This window comes from Lynx canadensis, chromosome B3 (genome assembly GCF_007474595.2).
Source record: "Lynx canadensis isolate LIC74 chromosome B3, mLynCan4.pri.v2, whole genome shotgun sequence".
NCBI lineage: Eukaryota > Metazoa > Chordata > Mammalia > Carnivora > Felidae > Lynx > Lynx canadensis.
Window position 1 is genome coordinate 10900854 of NC_044308.2, and position 22824 is coordinate 10923677.

The 22824-nt window shown below is 44.0% G+C and overlaps 1 protein-coding gene across 1 annotated transcript in view; it reads left to right on the forward strand.

The window, feature by feature from the left end:
• SLCO3A1 (solute carrier organic anion transporter family member 3A1) overlaps nt 1–10096 on the forward strand; it is a 316410-nt gene extending 306314 nt beyond the window's left edge. The window contains 2 exon segments of the mRNA XM_030317455.1: nt 657–899; nt 9415–10096. Coding sequence (XP_030173315.1) covers nt 657–899; nt 9415–9497 — 326 coding nt within the window. The 3' untranslated portion in view covers nt 9498–10096.
• Nucleotides 10097–22824: the final 12728 nt, after the last annotated feature.

Here is a 22824-nt window from a genome sequence, read left to right on the forward strand (position 1 = left end):
TAAACGATACACACATACACATGCATGTGGGTGTGTTATACATGCTTGTGTACGTAACACGTACACACGTATGAGGCTGCATGTATGCATGTGTGTGTACAGACACACACACAAAGGTTAAATGCGCTCGTTTCAACTTCTGTTCCCTTCTGTTCCCAACTCCCTCCACTCGAACACAGCCTTAGAAGCCCCGTACAGAGAGCACGATACCTCCTTGCATTTCCTCTGTGTGGTTGTACTTCTCTGAGACGCAGAACGGTCCCTCCAGGGAAGCTTCTCTGTCTCTTCTCAGACTCTCAGCGGATGACAGTAGTAGCAGACGTCATTTATTTTGTGTTTACTGTGTGCCGGGCACCGTCCTAAATGCTTTTCCTGGGTCCATTTAGTCCGTCTTCACAGCAGTCTGAGCAGAAGTGATATTATCCCCATTTTGCAGATGAGGAAACTAAGGCACAGGGGGCTTAGAGACCTCGTGCAGGTTTGGGCGGAGCTGGGGTTCGGACTCCAGGCTGTCCGGGCCCGTGCCGTGGAGCCACCCAGTGGGACACGCCAGCCCCGTGGTCCTGTGGGGGGAGAGCGGTGCACGCGTGTGGACTGGAGAGGCCAGTCTGCAGAGCCCGAGGGTAAGCGTGCCGTGTTCTTTCCCCCTCTCGCAGGCTTCATCCCCCCTCCCCTCATCTTTGGGGCCGGCATCGACTCCACCTGCCTGTTCTGGAGCACGTTCTGCGGGGAGCAAGGCGCCTGCGTCCTGTACGACAACGTGGCCTACAGATACCTGTACGTCAGCATCGCCATCGTGCTGAAGTCCTCTGCCTTCGTCCTCTACACAACCACGTGGCAGTGCCTGAGGAAAAACTATAAACGCTACATCAAAAACCACGAGGGCGGGCTGAGCACCAGTGAGTTCTTTGCCTCTACTCTGACCCTAGACAATCTGGGGAGGGACCCTGTGCCCGCCAGCCAGACCCATAGGACAAAATTTATCTATAACCTTGAAGACCATGAGTGGTGTGAAAACATGGAATCTGTTTTATAGTGACTAAGGAGGCTGAACTCTGTATTAGTAATCAAAGGGTCATTTTTTCCTAAAAAAAAAAAAATTTTTTTCAAAAAAAAACCCACAAAACTCAGTACAGAGACACACACACCACACGTACACACACCACCACCTTTGTCCTTTTTCTCAAAATCAGAGCCAGACAGGATTCAGAATAAGGAGAGCACGGGATCGTGTGTCTGACGTACGACCTGCTGGGGCCCAGAGTCTTCTCTTTGAAGGTTCTTCGGGATGCCGATCGCCGCAAGCAACAGGCACGGCCAAGTTCAGGGAACAGTGGTGGCCCAGCTTGGAGGATGGACATTTCTGGATATACATACACACACAAACCATTTTTTTAAGTCTACTAAAAAGCCCAAGTTGACAACATTGCCAGGATAAACACTAGTGACATACCCCGTGCCACCCGCCCCCTCCATGCAAGGGTGGGGGGGGGGTGTGCAAGTCGGAGCGGGAGCCCCCCCCTCCTCTAACTTTTGCAATATGGGTCACTGTGTAGACGACTCACCCAGTCTGCATGTGGTTCAAGGCCCCAGAGTTCTCTCAGCGATGCTAATGGGTGATCCGTGCTGGAGTCTGTAATTGGCACCTCTCACCAGCTCCATGTTCAAGACTGAGGGCCCAAGGGGGAGCCGGGCGTGGGGGGGCCAGCACCCCACCTCCCCCCACAGCACCCCCCCTCAGCCCCACAGAGTGACCTCAGGAAGCAGCGGGCCTCACCTGGCTATGACTGACTTTGCTCAGAGCCGGTGAAACCCAGCACAGTCCAAGTCATTTGCTTACATTTGCCAAACATTTTGCCATTTAAAAAAAAAAAAATGCAATGCATATGAATTTCAAACTGTTGTATGTATAATCCTCTAATACTATTTTTAACCACTTCTAAAATCTGTGTTAACTCTTCAAGTCACTGACACAGTTCTCTAGGCTGAGTTTATTATGCTGGTTGCTTTTACTTTTCTCCTTTTTTTAATGCACCAAAAATATAATGTGATTCAAGGGATGCAATTAATCTATTGTAATTTTTGTTTTATCATTTGGTCCTCATTCGGATATTCTGCAAAAACAAGGATATACAGTGTGTTAGAAGAAGAAGAAGAAGAAAAAATGCTTGGAGAAAGAGTGTATAGGCAGCTTGCCTTTAAAAGAATCACATTTGAGACAACAGGGGATAATGTGATGAATTGCAAATTCGCCTTCTGGCTTTATTCCCCATGATTCAGTGATCGCTGTCATGGGAAGCCCTTTTATATTCATGCTTCACATTTCGAGAGGCCTTCTTTTCAACCCGTGGAGGAGACACACTTAGATGTTGGTTGTGTGCAGGGGTGCGGTGCTTCTGGGGCTAGGCAAGAGGAAGAGCAGTTCCCTGGCCCCAACTGTGGGGCGGTCTGTGACGGCGAACAGACCCGCAAGGTCGCGGAAGCTACCACTTGTCCGATGCATTAACATGTCTCTGTTTTCAGGGTCAGTCTTGAACAAAGAGGCCTTTGTCTGTTTCGAAAGTGGCCAAACCTCAAACAGCTAGCAAGCAAACCTCATTGTTTGGGATGAGAATCTTGGGAAAACCTCTCGCAGTCAAGCAGCCTCAGCCTCATAAGGCCACGTCCGTAAGGGGACAGAGCTTATGCGAGAGCGTGTGCACACGCACGCGCACATACACACACACACGGCCCGTTTAACGTACCTTTCATGTTTCTTCAGTGACCTTTGTTCGGGCCACTTGTGGCCCTGGGGAAGCTCTCAGGGGTGGTTTGGTTGGCTGTTTGCTTTTTCACCTCAGACACATATTTGCAGTTCACCCAGAGGATAACAAAAGAATCAGGAAAGAAAAGAGTGGAGGCTCTGAAGAGAGGGCTGTTGTGCCACATTTCTAACATAACACCGTTAATGGGGCAGTTTGAGTGACAGCCCGAAAGCAGAGAAAGCACCACCCAGCAAGGAGGACCCAGAGAGAAGCTGGTGTCCTGGTGCGGGGCCACCATGATCAGCTGCCTGGGACAGGATGCTTCCAAAACACTCCCACGCGTTTACTTTTAGTCTGCCCTTGTCGGTGAGCACAGGGACATTCATCAATGTGTTAACTAGTAAAAGGAGGGATTGTTCTCCAAGCAATTCATAAAATATGTATGCTCTGTCACTCCAAAGGTTTTGAAACCTTCCTGTACAGGTTTGGGGGTAGTGTTGCTCTGAAATGTATTGCTAACAGGGCACTGCCGTCTGCATAGCTCTCCAAAACTCAGTACGCACACAGCGAGGCCCGATAACCTGGTGTTTTCACAGGGCCATTTGCTTAAAGAAAAAAAGCTTTTTGAAAACGCTTTGCATTTTTGGATTTTTTTTTCCCCCTAAGATTTTAGGATGAATGAGATGTTAGGATGAAAAAGGAAAACACTGCCAGGGCTCAATTTTGTCAACAAGTAGGTATGAACCGAAAGCCGTCTATTGCGAGATGGCTCTAAAGTGCGTTGTGTTAACTTTTAGGGTTTTAATTTCTCTCCTACTACAGAACAGAAAACATAGTCTGGTTTTAGTGTTTCCTTTTGTGCTGCAAAGAATCATTGTACATACAGTGTTAGATCGAGCTCCTCGGTTATTTGTTTGGTTTTGAGTGAATGAAAAGATTCCCTGCTAAGAGCTCCACTGGACTAACAGAAAACAAAAACTGAAGGGAAAGAATAAACCTAGAAGGTTAATGCTAAGCTTCTCTCTCTCTCTCCTGCTACAAACTCCTCCGCCATCTTGGTCGAACGTGCCCAGAGATGGATGAAAAAGCTTCTCTTTGCTGCGACTTTTGACAGACTTGTGTAACTCCTACGTATATAGGCTAAGTTTTTTGACCAATATTATGCCTGCGTGTGAAGCGAACACCCTTTGTAAAAGTGGATTTCCCTCTGGGGGATGGGGTTTCGGTGTGTGTTGACAGGAAGACCAGCGGCCTGGCCCCCTCCACGCCTCCGCCGAGGGAGGCTGTGAAGCGCCAAGGCACCCTGGGGATGCTGCCACTCCAGAAGGCCACAGCATGTGGGCTTTCCTCACAGCTAATGAAGGAGCAAGAGAGGCTTCCACTCACGGTCCCCCCTAAGGAGTTTGCTAGTAGCGCTTAGCAGGCAGAATAATAAGGGGAAGCCAAGAGCTTCTAAGGAATCCTTTGACAGACTTGTTAATGTCTTCCAAGTAGGAAGGAGTGTGCTTCTCCATAAAAATCACTCTTTTCTCACCACTTTACAGTAGAATAGCTTCCTCTAGTGATGAGTTTTAAAGTTAGGCCTGTATATTTTAAAGTGGTGTCTATACATTTAAATCCCTGATTCCACTTCCCTGTCTCCAGTCGTGACCTAGAACTTCCCCTCAGGCATGGCAAGATTTTCCCATCCCTTCCCCTTGGAAAGCTGCCACTCCAGAAGGCCACAGCCCACAGGCTGTCCCCACAGCTAATGAAGGAGCCCGAGAGGTCCTCTGAGGTGACCCGCAGAAACGTTGCACACAGGGACAACCAGCCAGTCCCCAGGATGATCCCCAGTCCACTCCCGAGGAACCTTCTCAGTAAGAGGATTCAGCCATGGCTGCTAACCATCATCACCCCCACCACAACCACCACCACCATGACCACCCTTCTGGAGCAGGCCATTCATTGAGGAGCATATAAAATGGGGGAAAAAGTAAAATACACACGCACACTCACTGAGAAACCCTCTGAGGAAAAGTCATTGTTGGCTTCGATGAACCTGCAAGCTGGTTTCCTCGCTGTATGCTGTTCAGGTCCTTCTAAGTGTGGTGTCTTCTCCATCCAGTCAGGCCTACCGGACCTGAACCATAAGCACTCCTCAGCAGCGTTCAGCAATACAGGTCAATGTGTAGAAATCAGCGGGCTGATCAGAGGGAGAAGGACAGGATAAACTTGTACCATTCGGTGACATTCCGCTCGAGTGTTGTTTGTGTATTCGGTTGGGTTTGTTTTGAATGAAGGGAGAAAGCCACACAAGCTGTTTTTCAGACCAGCAGAGAATATGTGCTGTCTTGTGGTGTTCTTATCTGACCATTGTGATCGCTCAGGAGAAAATTCCAGACATGCAGTAGGGGCTTGATTGCTGAGCCCTCTCCTCAGCCTGCTCTCAACCATGATGTGTTGTTTCCCTGTAGGTTAGAATCCAGGGCGAATACTTAAGAGGTGCCACGTTGTCCAAGAGAAGGTGCTGGTGAAATGAAGTCCAGCCTGGAAAGTTAGTTTGGAACATAAACATAGTCCTTACCCTCCGAGCTTTCTCTTGTTCATTGTCCCATCACTGCTAACTCAGTCCAAGTTCTTGAGTTCTGAAGGTACAAGGACCTAACCTCTTGAACAGCTGTCCCTGATGATAGCCTTCAGACCCAGCCCCCGTGGGGGATTATGGTTGCTCGTGAATAATTCGGCAAGACAGAAGGATCTCTAACTGGTAGAAAGTGCAACAAGATATTCTTGTTCAGATGTGTCTCAGGGGGCCTGTTGTCCCGGGTTACACGTGGAATCTACACTATCTGCACACACAGCCACCCACCCACACCTCCCGTTTCTCACGTTTGTAGGTGACCTCAGAGTGCTTGGTCATCGTGGCAGGAAGGGGTTACAAAGACTAAAATGGCAAATTCAGAAAAGCAAAGATTGTCCTGTACCTCAGCCAGCCGCGACTGCTCTGGAGACAAACAGAACTACTTCTCAGAGACCATCCACATGGTAGCTCAGTTTTCCTTTGCACGGTGTCGCCATTAGGGGATGTATTGCATGAACTTGATATCTTCTAAAGATGTATTCACTCATTCCTTTATTAAGATTTTGACAATATGCCAGGCCATGGGCCAGATATGAAGAACGAAAAGACATGGTTCCATCCTCCAAGAGCTCACAGTTCAGTGAGCCAGACCTGAACATAAACAAAAGCAATAGAATGATTATGTGAAGAGCCCAGCTCTGACTGGGCCCAAGGAGGGCTGAGAAATGGTGGTGGTAAGTTTGGCTTCCTGGCATCGAGAACCAGGAAGGTTTGAGAGATAGAGGCATGGTCCAGAACCAAGAACTAAAGAGCAGTGGGTGGCTGCCAGAGAGCTGGGGGAGAAGGTCGCCTCTACAGAGAGGGCCACCAGAACAAGTTGACAAACTTTCTGTAAAGGGCCAGGTGACAAGCATTTTAGGTTTTGAGGCCATATGGTTCAGACCACTGAACTCTGTTACAGCATGAAAGCCGCTCAAGTGTAAACAACTGTGTAGGCTGTGTTCCAATAAAGCTTTATTTACAAAGACAGGCAGTGGCCAAGGGCAGTCATATGCAGAGGTCTGAAGTCACACAGCAGGGTTGGGGGGTAGGGGACTCTAACAGCCAAGGCTGCCGTGGCAGATGCCAAGTTATGTGTTGGAAGGGTCCTGTAGCCAGGTGCCCATCAGCCCTGAAGTTACCACAGGAATTCATGCAGGTAGCCCATTTTCCAGGAATGAGGTGAGTACCCCATCACTGTCAGGATCTGCAAATGAAGGCAACATCATCTTGCTCTCTGTGGACTGGAATTGGAGCTACAGGATCTGATCTACATAGTTCGACCACAATAATTGTCCTTTTTTTCTTAAGCGATAAAATAGGGATGGGAGGAAGAAATGTAGGAATGGGTGAAAAAAGTAAATCCAAATAGTATTTCGAATCCCTGTCCACCAACACAAAACACTGGCACCATGGAGCTAATAGATACTCCAGGTGGAATAATTGGTAAGCACTAATAATAACTAATAATAGCTAACATTTACCAAGCACTTACCGTGAACCAGCTTATTACACGTAATAGCTCACTTAATCTCAGCAAGAGCCCTGTGAGGCAGGAACTGTTTCTAACATCAGTTTACAGGAGCAGGAAACGAGGCAGGGAAGGCTTCCAGGATTGGCTCAAGGCCACAAAGCAGAGCTAAGATTTGAACCCAGGTCTGTGAATCCAAAGCCCGTGATCTTTGGCTTTACGGGCATCCCCTGCATATACTGGGCAAGATGTGAGCCCCCACCCCACACCCCGCTCCCGTAGGGACTGCCTCAGCAGGAAGACTGTGGGTTCTACACACTCTCACGTGCCCCCTCATGTAACAACCAGCATACCACAACAGGTGTCTTCCAAGGACTTCCGTCCTTCCTGTGTTGTTCCTGGTCTTGACCACAGAGCCCAGTGATCAATTTCTATGGGGTGGTATACGAGAAGCAGACAGGTAAGAGGAAACAGGAGATTCCTTTGCTCTGATGCATTCTGAGATGCCAGGGAGGCATTCCTCAGTGCTGGTCATCGGCTGCAATGGGGAGACTCCAGACACCCCTCCGCCATGGTGCGTAACATCTACCTCGGGAGTTTGGCTCTGCCCCAGGGCCCTCAGACACACCAACACTGGTCACTGGTTGAATAGGTCTTGCTCTGTTATCAGATATTAAGCTTTTAGGAAGAGAGTTTCTAGACATTTCTATTTTTGCATTAATGACTCAGGCCAGCAATCAGTGGTTGGTGATTAGCATAAATTCTGAATATTTTTCCATAAGGCAAAGAGATTATCTCCTTCTGCTATGAGCAAATGGAATAGTAAATTTTCTGGAGGTTTAACATTCCTGTAGGTTGAGATCTTGCCATCCCATTAAGTCCCCCAAAATAATGTTTTTTTTCTTAAATTCATGCTAACTTAATAGAAGAGAGCTCTCGTGGTGATATGTTTGTGAAACTTTGGCTTTATAATCTAAGGCCATAAGATGAATCAGAAATGTGCAATGTAGGAAGTTGCACTACAAAAGGAACCCAGCTAACATATAGATTGGTCCAGCACCTTAAAGGAAGAAGGGGCTGGAGAGCTCACATTTAAGAGCCTGCTACCCACATGCCACATGCCAGAAGGCATGGTCTCAGGTAATGCACCCAGCAGCTTTACACCGGGTAAAGGTAAGTATCATTTTTTCCACTTTTACAGGTCAGGAAACTAAGGTTCCGTAAACCCAAGCCTCTTAAAGTCACACAGGGAGTTAGAAAAGCCACCAGGAGCCAGTGCCAGGTCTGTCTTGACTCCAGAACCTGTGCTCTTTCCATTATACCACCATGTAGCCACCAAAGTGAATATACAGACCTGCTTCTTAGAAAGCTTCAACAAGGCCAGCAGGACATCTCTGGGGGAGGAAATCCCACAGAAATCTAGACTTCCTAGAGAAAATGAACCAAGAGCTGGAGGTGAGAACCTCTGCAAAATTTTGCCGATGGGCACGGGGATCTAAAATGAAAAGGAAAAAAAAAAACTATTTTGCTTTAGTAATTAAACATTAGAGATCTTTAAACACACCCCTCCTTCCTTCTTCTACCTTAGCCACATCGGGGGAAGTGTCCCTGCCACTCACCATCCTCTACCTTATTTGTTCTGGGCACAAGAACCCAGCTCTCTTGCTTTTATACCACCCTCCCCAACTTCCTGGCCCCCAGGCTTCCAGCAAAACTCCAAGGCCACTTGACCCTCTCGAACACTGAGGAATCATGCTCCCAACCGCCCCCGAACACATGAGCTGCCTTCCATAAGCCAGCTCTCAGCTGCAAAACCCTGAGGACAAGAGTGACATTTCCACGCTGTCACCTTTTTGTAACACCGGGTCGGAGTCTTAAAGAGGACAAGTAAATGAGCAGGGATTTGTATGGTCCCACTGTGCTTATCACTGAACAGCAAAGGTGTGTGCTCTGCTCAATGGGACCTGCCCAGCTTATAAATCATCGCAGGGACTAGCTGGGTTTTTAATGCCTTTTAAGTGAAGCCACAGCATCTATTTTGGAAGTGTGGCATAGGCTTAAAAACTCTGCTCCAGTGAGGAGACCGTGTGACTCAGCGTGCGGTGAATCCTGTGGCTGAAAAGAAAACAGAACGTCCGGGATGCTGGAGGACAAAGCATGACATTATGACGCTAGAGGTATTCTCTGGCGCTTAGCCACATCTTCAGCAGAAGATTGCGGCGACATTTGGAGTCCCAGAACACAAGGCTTGTCACTGGTGATTTATAGGAGATGAGGACAAGTTAATGACTGGGATACATCTTATTCGTTCCCATAGAAGAAACAGCCAGTTGAGTGTTGGGATAGATAATAGATAAATACGTCTCTTAGAAAGATTTGGCCTTCACAAAGGTCTCTGGGCTTGGAATCCGGCTGCTTGGGTTACATGAAGTAAAACCCAGTATTTCATTGCATGACTTCTCTTGTCCATCCCACTGGAAAGCCCTGATGCTATTATATAAGCCTTTAAAATATATATATATATATATATATATAGGAAAACCAGAAAAGACCGATCTCTTTTTCCTCTTGGCTCTTCTTCCCTCCTCCCCTTTTAGGCACAGAGTACCAAGACATTGAGACTGAGAAAACCTGCCCTGAGTCACATTCACCTTCAGAAGACTCCTTTGTGAGAAGCTGAGGGCCTGGCCCTCCTCCTCCTCCTCCAGAGAACAGCCCGCCATTATCCACAGACCTCGCAGGCCTGACTTAGCGTGCTCTGCCCTGCCCGAGAACCCAAGGGTCCCTGTGTGGATTATCTGGCCAGTATGTGGTCCTTTAAGGCCCCAAGCATAGGCCTGTGATGAGGACTAAGGAGGTGGCTGTGGTCAGGAGTCCTCTAAACCCTTGGAGTAGGGCATTTTTCCCAGGTCGCCAAAGAGTAATGTTGACTAAGTGTGCAAATTCCCTTTGGCCCATCCCTCCCTTGGCTCCTGTGGGGACGTCCTGCTGACACGCTTTAGAACCCCCTCCCCCCCTTCTTCAGGATGCTTCTCTGATGGAGGGCTCCAGCAGCTCTTCCGAAAAACCAGCCAAGGCTGGATTGCAATGAGGGGGTGGCAAAAATGACCCTGTTTCACAGAAGGGAGGGGAAAAAAAGCACATACTCAATAGATTTTGAGTGTGGTATTCTGTATTTTTGCAGCTTATATTTTCCAGATGAGCAGTTTAGAATACGTGATGTAAAGTACACACTGTACATTTGCTGAAAATTATATTAAAAGCACTATTTTAATTCTTTCTCTGTCTCATGCTGTAATCTCTAGTCTCTTTTTTTTCTCTTGTGTTTTTGGGGTAGAATGATCTTGCAGCGGTTCTTTTGGAGAGTGTTTCTGGCTGTGTATGTTCTATATTTGTGGGCTTCGAGTTCAAAAGAGCATGAGCTTTGGAGCCAAAACAGTCCTGGCTTTGAATCCTTACCCCAGCACTTGGTACTGGCGTGGCGTTGACCAAGTGAGCTGACTCCTCTGAGCCTGTTTTATCACTTTTACATTGGAATGTTGACATCTGCTTTATACGGTTGAGAGAAGATTTAAATGAGGTCACGTGCGAAGGCACAAAGCTCTAGCACAGAATGGTCACTTGATAAATGGTCATTATTCATGGCCACCCCAACCTGTGTTTGGAACAAGATGCTTCATGGCACTGATATAGCTCCTACTCCTACGTTTTATGGGCCTGTGCTGTGGCTGTCTGGCTTTCCTTTCTGATTCTCCTACTGGGACAACTGGGAGGGAATGGCTTCCTCTCAGGATAAACCCACTGGTATCTGGTGGAGGCTCAATGTACGAGCGAGAGAATGAACAGGCTCAGACGCGTCAGCCTGTGAGGCTTTGACTTCAGTCCCTCTCCTCAGGGACAACAGCAGTATTTGCCTTCCCTCCTCCAGGGCCACACACCCTCCTATCAGCCTCACCCCGTGGATGGGGCCCCAGTTGTCTTCCCAGTCCTTGCCAGGACTCTTTGTAATTGGCTACTTTCTCCTCCACATCCTTAGTCCACTGGCTGGACTCCTGCCACATGTGGACAGGTTGGTCAGGTGATGCCAGCCACTGATGTGCCTTTTACATTCGTTACATTGCCAGCCAGACTGGAGCTCCAGAAGCTGGTGCTTGCATTTTGTCTTCTGGGTGAAAGATGTAGGCTGGCCCCATTCCTATTGGGCCAGCCCTGGTAACTTTTTTCATATCCCCTTCCAGCCTGGATCTTGCCTGTGACAGCCTCATTCTTTGAAGTTGAGCTCACTTGAAATCAAAGCTTGTCAAGCTAATGTTACTGGAAGATTGCACTCACCTCAGCCCTATGCTGTCTTTTCGCTCAGGAGTCAGTGGCATCACAAGAGAGTATGCTTGAGCGAGTTACCTTATCTAAGGCCTGATTACCCAGCACACTGGTACCTTGAGGACTCTTTTTTAGCCTAGCCCTGCTATTTATGTGATTGTTTATGGTTTGCAAAGCAACATGATTTATTCTCTCCAGCATAAAGATCCCAAGAAAATGCAATTTTAACATTCTCCTTCCTGACGAGGAAAGATGCTGAAGCAGCTCAAAAATGCGTCAGTGGTTCCTCCTGGGAACGGGGCTTCATTTAGACTGGAAATTCAGCAGGAGGCAGAAGGAAGAAAGGAAGGTCTATTGCTTATGGTATTCCTGCTCTCAGTCCAAAATTTCACATTTGTGTTTCATCTATGCCCTAATTTCTTTTCTCTTGATGCCTTTCTTCCCATAAATGTGGTCAATTTATGGAAAGCTTACTCTCCATCCATTTTATCTTAACTTCACAAAGATCTATTATTTCTGATTTGGAGTCAAGAGACTCATCCTTCAATACTTGAACAGGTCCATAAGACATCCGGTCATACAGGTTGCTCAGCCAACTCAGGGAGAATGGGCAGCTTCAACTCACATCCAGCTGTCAGCAATGTCCTCTCAGCCACCATGGCCAAAAGGGGCTTTGAACCACATATACCTGTCATCCATCTTGATCCACATTTGAAAATCCAACTTTACCCTTTTCTCAGTCTTTGTGAAAGGGCTGGTTAGGCATCCAAGTATTTGGCTCAATCAAAATAAAAACAAGATGTTTCTATGCCCTCAAATATGGATTCAAAACTACTAGTACATCCACTTTGCAAAGAACCTGTCATCTTTTTTTCTTTGTTTTCTTTTTAGGCTTTCCTACTTCAGGAACTACTGCTATAGAACTATTTCCATAACTCTGCAGAGAAATGTCTATAGTTAACACATAGGACAGAAACTTAACTTTTGCTTTCGAGAACATACTTTTAAAAGTATAAGCTTGGAGCCCCGCATCAGGCTCTGCACTGACACCATGGAGCCTGCTTGGGATTCTCTCTCTCCCTCTCTCTCTGCCCCAACCCCTGCTCGCTTGCACTCTCTCAAAATAAACTTTATTAAAAAATAAAAACAATTTTTTTAAAAAGTCTGTTTCCTGAGTTTCAGTGTTCCCAGGTATGAAATGCATAAACTTGCATTTATTGGATCCCCAAAGGAAGGCTTTTCAGATCTTCAAGAGTGTTTCAATGGGCAATCCTACCTCTCTGTTCCTCATAAGGGTATTAAGCTGGGGGGGGGGGGGAGGTGGATAAAGAAAGAGCACAAAGGCAGAGTGACAAATGCATGAGTTGTTTCACCTGCAAAATAGGAAACAGCCCATGGGACTCAAACTTGCCATGACAGAAGTCAGTGGCCTCCTTTGCAAAGGACACATTTGTCTATGATATTCCTCTCCATCACCTGTCACTGAGAACTTTGCCACAACCCACAGGGGCATTTGAAATGTCTTCCCAATGCAATGAAAGTGGAAAGCCTCTGTCCTCAGGCTTTATGCCCAATGTAGCAATGGGATCCTTTCTTTCTCCAGATTCTCAACTCACCCCCAGGCCTAGCCTTGCATTTCTTCAAGGAATTATATATTGAGCCAACTATATTTTCATGGTAAAATTAGTGCTTAATATAAAGTTAGAAAAAAAAAGGCGCCCAAAGAAAATGGCCATTACTTCAGTTGTTGCTAAAATAATCATGGTCTATATCTTTAAGTTTTTGCAAATGAGTAGACATTACAATGCCATGTGAGTAAAGGAGACATATCTATCTTAAACAGGACATTGGAGATAAGACTTTATTTAAATGTCAACTCTCCCTGTGAATGTGACACTTGAAGAAGCACAGTATTGTCAACCATTTCTTCAGGTGGTATCAGCAGATCAATCCCCCCAAATATCAGAGGCAGCTACTGAGGAGCTGAGCTACCGGACTCAGACCCATGCTGGGGTGACAACAGGAGTAACAAATACTTGGTGGTCCTCACTCTGACTAGGTCCCACCCTCTACTTTATGGCATCCTATGCTCGCTGGGAACCTGAGCACTGGGGAAGATGGTGAGTGGTGCCTCCATGCTTTCTATATTTCAAACTGAAATAGTAGGCTCCCCATAGCTGGGAGCAGTAGGGGGACAGGATGGCTTTATGTAAGAGCAGCTAGCAAGTTTACATGTCAGCTCCACTGTTCACTAGCCTTGCCAGGCTCCAAGTCATGTCGCCACTCTGACCCTGTCTTTATGTAGCTCAAAGATGGGAAGGTTTCAGCCTGCTTGGCAGAGTCATCAGAATTCCGTGTATGTACAGCCTAGAATCAGTCCCCATGGGATTCAATCAGTATTGAGTTTCATTGAGAGGCCTCATCCTTGGCCACATAAATACAAACCAGCTTCTATTTACCAATATTTTCTACTACTTTGTTTTTTGGAAACCCTCCTCTCCACTGGGTAGCTGGTCCCTTAATGACCTCTCAGTCAATTCCTTAATTTTTGAGTCATTTTTAGTTATTAAAACAGCAACACTTCTAGATCTGTCTCCTCAGGCAAGGGAAACAAAAGAAAAATAAACTATTGGGTCTACACCAAAATAAAAAGCTTCTGCATAGCAAAGGAAACCATCAACAAAATGAAAAGGCAACTGAACAGGAGAAGATATTTGCAAAGGATGTACCCAATGAAAGGTTGATATCCAAAATTTTAAAAATCTCATAAAATTTCACACCAAAATAATAAATAATAATAATAATTCAATTAAAAAAGTGCAGAGGACTTGAATACACATTTCCCCAATACGACATACAGATGGCCAGCAGACACATGAAAAAAAATGCTCAACATCAATCATCAAGGAAATGCAAATCAAAACCACAATGTGATATCACCTCACACCTGTCATAATGGTTAGTATTAAAAAAATAAGAAATAGCAAGTATTGGCATCAAGTGAGGACGTGGAGAAAAAGGAACACCCACACACTATTTTGGGGAATGTAAATGGTTACAACCACTGTGAAAAACAGTATGGGGCTTCCTCAAAAAATTGAAAATAGAAATACCGTACTATCCAGTAATTCCACTGACTACTGGGTACTTACTCCCCCCCCCAACCCCAAAAACACAAATTTGAAAAGATATATGTACCCCTGTGTGTATTGCAGCAATCACAATAGCCAAAACATGAAAGTAATCTAAGTGTCCATTGATAGAAGAATAGATATAGATATGGTGTGTGTGTGTGTGTGTGTGTGTGTGTGTGTGTGTGTGTGTGTGGTGGAATATTACTTGACCATAAAAAGAATGAGATCTTGTCATTTGCAACAACATGGATGAAACTAGAAGGTATTATTCTAAGTGAAATAAGTCAGAGAAAGACAAATACCATACAATTTCACTTATATGCAGAATCTAAAAAAATAAATAGACCAAAACAAAGCAGAAACAGACCCATAAATACAGACAACTGGAGGTTGCCAGAGGGGATGGGCAAAAAAGATGAAGTGGGAAGGCCAAGCTTCCAGTTATGGAAAGAATAGGTCACCGAGATGAGAGTTACAAGGTATGGAGTATAGTCAATGATACTGTAATAGTGTTCTATGGTGACAGAGGGTAGCTACACTTGTGGTGAGCACAGCATAAGACATCTTTATGGAATCACTATGTCGTACACCTGAAACTAATGTAACATTGGGTGTGAACTGTACTTCAGGTTTTTGTTTTGTTTTGTTTTTAAAGCAGCTTTGCTATATTTGAGAACTCCAGGCACACATGCTGTTCAAGCCTTCCCCAATAAGAACAGGCCTAGGGACCTGTAGCTCTGGGGGCATGGAGGGAAGGGAGTTTGGTGTGATGTCTCGCTCCACCTTCCTCTTCCCTGCCCAAACCCACCTCCAGACCAACGTGTGGAAGTAAAGAGAGAAGCCCAGTTTGCTTCCTAGACTATGGACTCCAGCCCATGGCTAACCTTGCTGACTGAGCCCCTTCTATGAAGTGCTGGTGTAGAAGCAGCATGCCCCAGAGTAAGCCAAGCTAAAGAAGGATTGCTTCCAAGAAGCTCCCCTGGGCTCTGGAGCTCCATTTGGAGAAGCAGCTCTAATTTCAGGGAGACTTTCAGTTGCCACCCATGGGCTTCGTTCCCTTGCAGAAAGCACCTGTTTGCCCTACACTGGGTTAGTCCCTGGGAAACCTGCTATACCTCCAGTCTCACCTTTCCTCCTAGCCTGGGTTCTGGGTGTTAGGTACGAGCCAAGCCATTATCTCCATCTCCCCAGCTGTCTCTGATAGTGCACCCAGTGTACAAGATGTTAGCCTCCCCCGCTTAATACAATCCTGGACTTTGGTGATCCCATTCCCTCAATTTTGAGGCAGAAAACCAGTCAATGCCTTTCTTCATAAACATCACTTGTCCCCCTAAAAGGTGTCCCCTCACCCCCTGTTCAGGCCTGTGTGTGTGATGGCAGGGGCACAGACAAGATATGGGGAAGGAGAGGAGATAGCAGGGACAGCTTTTCTTAAGAGGGAAAACCCCCCAACGTTTCCCCTGACCTGCCCCCCACCACCACCTTATGCTACCATTATCAAAAGAGGAAGGCCAGCTACCAGGTGGCCCTGATGATAGATGACACTCCCTCCAGAGAGGCCTCCAATTTTTCATAATGAACATCCATCTTTCCCTAAGCGCCCAGCACTTTCTAGCCTTCAGGTAGTTAATTATTTGTAGATTTCACACTTAATGAAAGAGTATTGATCCAGGGCCCGGTGTGGAGCCCTGTGCTCTAGGAGGCCCTGTGGCGAGGTCCAAGGAAGCACTGTACTCAATAAATTCGCAATTTAGATGGAGGAAAAACAAGCCTCCGTATAGTAGGAGGACCTTTATGACACAAGTATACATCGAGGCACTGTTGTTGAGAAAGAGACGCCATGATGGGAATTCAGAGAGGACAGAATCCCTAAGGATCAGAGCAGCCAGATGAAGCATTCTCAAGGAGGTGGGGTGTGCAAAGGCCTCAAAGGAAAATGTTCTCACTTAGGCTTCAGGTGTGATGCTTTACTCTGTCCATTAGAATGGGTTTCTGGAAAGAGGCAGGAAGTAGTTGCAGAGGTAAAATCTCTACGAACAGACACGAGGATAACCATGACAACACACCAAGCACTAGGCTAAATTCTTTACAAATGCCACCTCCTTATCTCAGCCTTGTAAACGCTCTGTGAAATAAACCTTTCATTTCTGTCCTGTTGATCTCAGTTTGAATCTTGGTTTCTCTACTTGCCATCTATGCAGCTACGGTTTTCTTGTTAATAAGGTGAAGGTAATCATGTCCACTTTGTAGGAATACCATGAGAATTCTGTGGAATAATGAATATAAGGCACTTAGTACTATGCCTAGTACCCAGAAAATGTCTAAGAAAATTAAGGGTTCTTCCTCCATTTTTAGTACATAGGAAATCTGTTCCCTTGTATTGCCAGGTATCCAACCGAGGTTGAAATTTCTAACAGGACTAACTTGCATGGGTAAATAATTATAACAGCAATTATCTCCCTGAGGACCATTATTTGCCATCACCATTTCTACCCACTGAAATTACACGCATTAGAAGCAGAGCCTCCCATTGGCAGATAAACGTAATTAAATTGGAAGAATGACATCAATGCCTGATTGGATTAATAAAAGAAATTTATTCCCCAGAGGTATTTCAGAAATGCTTCTCCAGGCTGGATCATATTTTTTTTTTAAAAGCTTGTACTCTGAATTCAAATTATGTATTAATTTCTTTCCCAAATCAGCATACATTCAACCCTTATAAACACCAGGTACCTCTGAGAAGCTAGGACTCTGATGGTTTTATAAACCACACACACTGATACCAATCGTCCCGATCTTTCTGTAAAATAGATCTATGAATGACAGCATTTTGTGATAAAGTCAATTCAGCAGAAATTTCAACTGGATGACGTGTTTCTTGGGTTGAGAATTTTAAATAATGGGTAGGTGCTCCTGGGTGGCTCAGTCAGTTGAGCATCCGACTCCTGATTTTGGCCCAGGTCATGATCCCAGGGTCGTGGGATTGAGCCCCTCATCAGGCTCTGCACTGAGTATGGAACCTAATTAAGATTCTCTCTCTCTGCCCCTCTCCTCTGCTCATGCTCTCTCAAAAAAAAAAAAAGTGCAAAGGATAGAATATAATGTGGTCACTTCACAAATTTAAATGATTTTTTTGTCCTTAACTCTCCAAGTATCTAATGGCCGTATGCAGATCTGGATCAAAATAACTTTAAAAATTGAGTTTACAAGTGATTTCATTCTTATGAATTCCACTAGTAATGATAGTTGGGCCCAAATTCATGGACCATGACAAAGGAATTTTCCTTTTCCTTGTGTACATGTCCAATACTGGATTGTTCCTATAGTTATGAACACAGGTGTACATTTTCATTTCTAAATCTTTGCCTAATGTTTATCACTCCAAAAGTCTCAATTGGTATCTGTTAAATGAATTTATATACAGCTCATCATTTATGAATTTGGGTGGCAATCCACATTGGTGTTCCTCTTAGATACTTGAAATATGTCTGTAAAGTAGAGATAAGAAAGGCATAAAACTTGATTTTACCACTGGAAAAAATCCAGAAGAGGAAAAGTGTCTTTCCCAGTAATCACAAAGGAAAATAAAACCATCTGGTTATTGAGTTATGAGATGGTTGTCAGAGAAGGTCACAAGGTTTTACTGGTCTGGAAGAGCAATTCAATCGCTTTTACATTTCCACACACAAAAAAGAAATTTTCATACAAAACTATTGCCGAAGTAAAAATGGGCACATCTAATATCTTACTGCACACCTGAAAACGTCCTGAGTCTACACTATAGTTAACTTTGAGAAGTGAAATGTACCATCAGACAAAACCATCAGACCAATGTACCACTGAATGTACCATCAGACCAAACCAAATTCATTAATTATCTAACCTGATAAGACTAAAGGTGAGGTGCAACCACATTGACACTATCCTCAACTCTTTTGAAAACCATGTAATGATCTTTCTAAATATTTACCAGAAACTGAAGCTTTTGGAATTATAAAGATTCTTGTATTGCCATTTTTATTTCTCTTTTTTTTTTCCCAACATAAGGTCATCTTTTCTAGAGACTAATGCGAATGGATGGCTCATCTTGATGATTAAATCATCAGTAGTTACATGTTGTATAAGTTAGTAATGGAGGGTGTTGATATCACCACTTCTCTACCTGTGTAGGCTCAGATTTATGGTCATCCTTTATTGATAAAAATCTGCACATTCTATCTGACGTATAGTGGGTATAGAGACATAGTTCTGTTCCTTGAGTGCTGATGCATACCTCTTAGCTTTCAAATTTCTAAAAGAGAAAAATGCAAAATGATAGCTAAAGAAAAGGCTTTACTCAACCCAGTTCATTTACAGAGGTTTCATTACTTCATACTTAATAATAACCACAATAATTATACTGACTTCTTTATGAGATCAGCATTAATAACCTACAAAAATGCTTAACAGAAAGGTGCACTATCATAAGAAAAAGAACCTGTGAAACCATTTTCAAAGACAAAAGTAGTAACTCAAAAAATAAAAAGCATTGCCATATGCCAAGACTGGATGGATCAATACTTGGAAAATGTAACTTCTCCCTAAATAATTTCAATGCAATCCCCAAGAAAATATGAGCAGGAGTTTCTATGGAAATTGTCAAATTGATTGCAAAATTCAAATGGAAGTGCTCAAGAACAGCCATCACAATTCTGAAAATAAAAAGAACAATACATGAACAGTAGCCTTCTCAAAAACCAACATGTTAAAAAAAAGCTCTAGTATTTAAAAAGGTGTGGCATTTGCACAGACCAGATAAATAGATCAAAGGCTCAGGATAGCACTCATAAACAGACACTTATATGAGAGAGATGTAGAATATATTAAAAGAAAGCATTTCAAGTTATTGGGAAAACATGGGACTATTCAAATAATGATTTGGGGAGAGAATTTGGAAACAAATTTAACTCATTGCCTCTCACCAATGAAAAATAAAATCCAACATAGCTTACAGAGCTAAAAATCTTTCAAAACTGTAAAGGATTTAGGGGAAACAGGATAACACATTTATGGTTTGGGGATTTTCTAAAAAGATCCAAAATTTAAAAATCAATAAAAGGATAGATCTATTTCAGAATTAAAATATCTTGGAAGAATCAATATTGTTAATATGTCCATACTATCCAAAGTAATTTACAGATTCAATGTAATCCTTATCAAAATACCAATAGCATTTTTTTACAGAGCTACAACAAATAACTCTAAAATTTGTATAGAACCACAAAAACCCCAAATAACAAAGCAATCTTGTGGAAGAACAAAGCTGGAGGTTTCACAATCCCAGATTTCAAGATCTACTACAAAGCTGTAGTAATCAAAACAGTATGGCCCTGGCATAAAAATAGACATATAGATCAATAGAATAGAAACCCAGAAATAAACCCATATTTATATGTTCAATTAATCTATGACAAAGAAAGAAAGAAAGAAAGAAAGAAAGAAAGAAAGAAAGAAAGAAAGAAAGAATATACAATGGGGAAAAAATAGTCTCTTCCATACACGATGCTGGGAAACTGGACAGCTCCATGCAAAAGAATGGACTGGACCACTTTCTTACACCACACACAAAAATAAACTCAAAATGGGTTTAAGACCTAGGATAAAAATCCTAGAAGAGAACATAGGCAGTAATCTCTTTGACATTGGCCTTGGCAACATTTTTGTAGATCTGTTTCCTCAGGCAAGGGAAACAAAAGCAAAAATAAACTATTGGGGCCACACCAAAATAAAAGGCTTTTGCACAGTGAAGGAAACCATCAACAAACAAAAAGGCAACCTACTGAACGGGAGAAGATATTTGCAAATGATATATCTAATAAGGAGTTAATATCATATCCGAAATATGTAAAGAACTTATACAACTCAACACACCAAAAAAGTATGATCCAGAAGTTACATTTCTCTACACCTACCCTAAATAAAGGGGTGGAGTCAGAGGAAGGAGATACCATGGCATGATAGGATGTGGGTCCTCAGGATCCTGGGTGATTAGTAATGGAGTTCTTAGCCACCCCCTAATCCTTCTCCATCATGACATGAATGTAGAGCATGGTTGGGTGTACAGCTTCATTCCCTTTTCCTGACATCCCCATTAAAATCCCACTGCCTCCGTTGGTTTAAATTCTACCCATCCTTCAACATCAAGCACAAATATTGTATAGAGCCAGAGTACTCTCTAGGTTTAGCTCATTAAACTTGGCTTTTTGCCAAATACTCAATACCTTTTTCACATAATAATTCCCATGTGATGTCTTACCCATCCCAGATATTCCCAGAATGATCGTGGTAAAGCATCCTTCAAACTCAGGCTTGCCCCTCTACTGGAGTCTCACAGGCAGGAGCTGGGCTAGAGGAATCTTAATGTACCAACAAGCTCAATGGTGAGTCAGTGGAGATGTCACTGATCCATATCCCCCCCTGCTACTCTTTCACCAAAGATGATAGTGTCCCACTAGATCCCACAATCTTTTGCTTTCCCAGCACTTACACTCACTGTATTAATCATGTTTAGTTCATGTTATGTTTCTTGTATTGAGATATATTCTGTACAGGCAATATCTGTGTCTTGTTTAGCTCTAACAGTGCTTAAGATAACACCTATACATACAAAAGTGCATTAAGTATTTTTTAAAGATTTTTTAAATGTTTGTTTATTTTTGAGAAAGAGAGAGAGAGAGAGAGAGAGAGAGAATCCAAAGCAGGTTCCAGGCTCTTAACTGTCAGCACAGAGCCCGACCCAGGGCTTGAAACCATGAACTGCAAAATCATGACCTCAGCCAAAGTCAGACGCTTAACCAACTGAGCTACTCAGGCATGCTAAATATTTTTAATGCACTCAGTGTATTTCCTGTCCAGTAGCCTAAAAAGGTAGAAAACATTGCCAGGGGGAAGGTCTGATGCCCAGAGCCATTCTAACCACATACATCTTCCATGAGTGACCAAATGTCTCTTAAGATTACATGAAGAAAATCAGAACTGAAAATATCTGGTCATTTCCCATCTCCCTTTAGCCTAAGTTCAATCAATCACTCTGGACTGATAATTCTTTGTGCCTGGACAGGACTTTAGAGTTCCCACAGGTTTTCTATAGTCAATGTGATCTTTCTTGATTCTCCAACAACACAAAGAAATAACTGGAACTTCAGGGGTTAAGTGGTTTACCCAAGGCTACCTGGCTAGTAAGTGACAGAGCTGGAATTAAGAGCCTAATATCCCTTCCTCCAGGACTTGAGTGTTTTTCCTTCCACCATACTACTTCTGTCTTTGCAGGGAAATTGAGAGTCTATTCCTGATCTGAGGTACAAGTGAATATGCGACAGGATCAGTACCCAACCACAGCCTGGGGATACCAAGATTTCATCTTCAGGAAGGTTGGATTACATGGATCCAGGGAGTCATATGCAATTTCATAGACCTTGTAGTAATGGTGGACAGTGTATCATTTCTCAGTCCATCCTTCTAAGAGACAACTGATTTGTCCATTCGGCTAGAGTGGAGCACTTATGTCAGGGGGCAGGCAGGATCTGGGATATGTTTGAGGTTATCAGTCTTCTCTGAGTTCTAGAATGCAAGCCCTTTTCCCAATGTCTACATTCTTCCAAGACACTGAGTATAGCCTGGATTATTTATGAGTTCCCTCTGAATCTATCTAGTGCAAAGTCTGCAGAATGGGCCACTCTTCTAGAAGAGTGAAATCAGCAGTCCTTTCTCCCTTTTCTCTCTGCTAAGGCCCATTTAAGGAAATGAGGTCCACTCACCTTGAGCACTTAGAGCCTGAGAAACTACCCCCGTCTCCTCCAGAAGTCCCACTGGATGTTGGCCAGCATGAAAGTGGTGAGGTCATGTCACCTTAGGTTAGGCAGACTGGGGATACTATACCCTAAGCCCAATGAATGTTCAACTCTCATGGGAAAAAGTTTGGGACTACTTCTCCAAAAGACCCTCAAGGCAGACCCCAGGGATTTCTTCTGAATGCACTCGCTCCAGGCATGTGAAACCACAGCCTCACTTGAGATATCCTAGCAACCACCAGGGTAACCCAGGTGCAGCCTGAGATATGAGGCAGTTTTCACAAATTAAGCAGGACATTTCTCATTATACCAGATGGCAAGATCAAATGACCTGCAGTGCAGGAAGCCACTGCTGTTTTTCCTCCTTACTGTTCTACCCTAAAAATGCAGATTATCCCAGAGAGCAGCTGAGAAATAAAAATAGCAGCTATTATTTATTGAGGCCCAATTATGTGGCAGCCACTGCCCTAAGGTGTTTTAAATTTATCCACACAATCAATTTTATAAGGTAGGTACAATTATCTCATTTTTCACAAAAGGTAAGAGATCCTCAAAGTTCCTGTTAAGAATAGGGGGAGCTGGAATCCAAGTCCCAACCTCAGTGACTTCTGTCTCCACTAGAGGGTGCTGGCCTCTGTTTCTCTAGTCTTGGAAGAATGCCATCAGTTGATGGTTTTGATGGGAATGGTGGATTCTGGGGATCAAGAAACTCTTTAGGCTC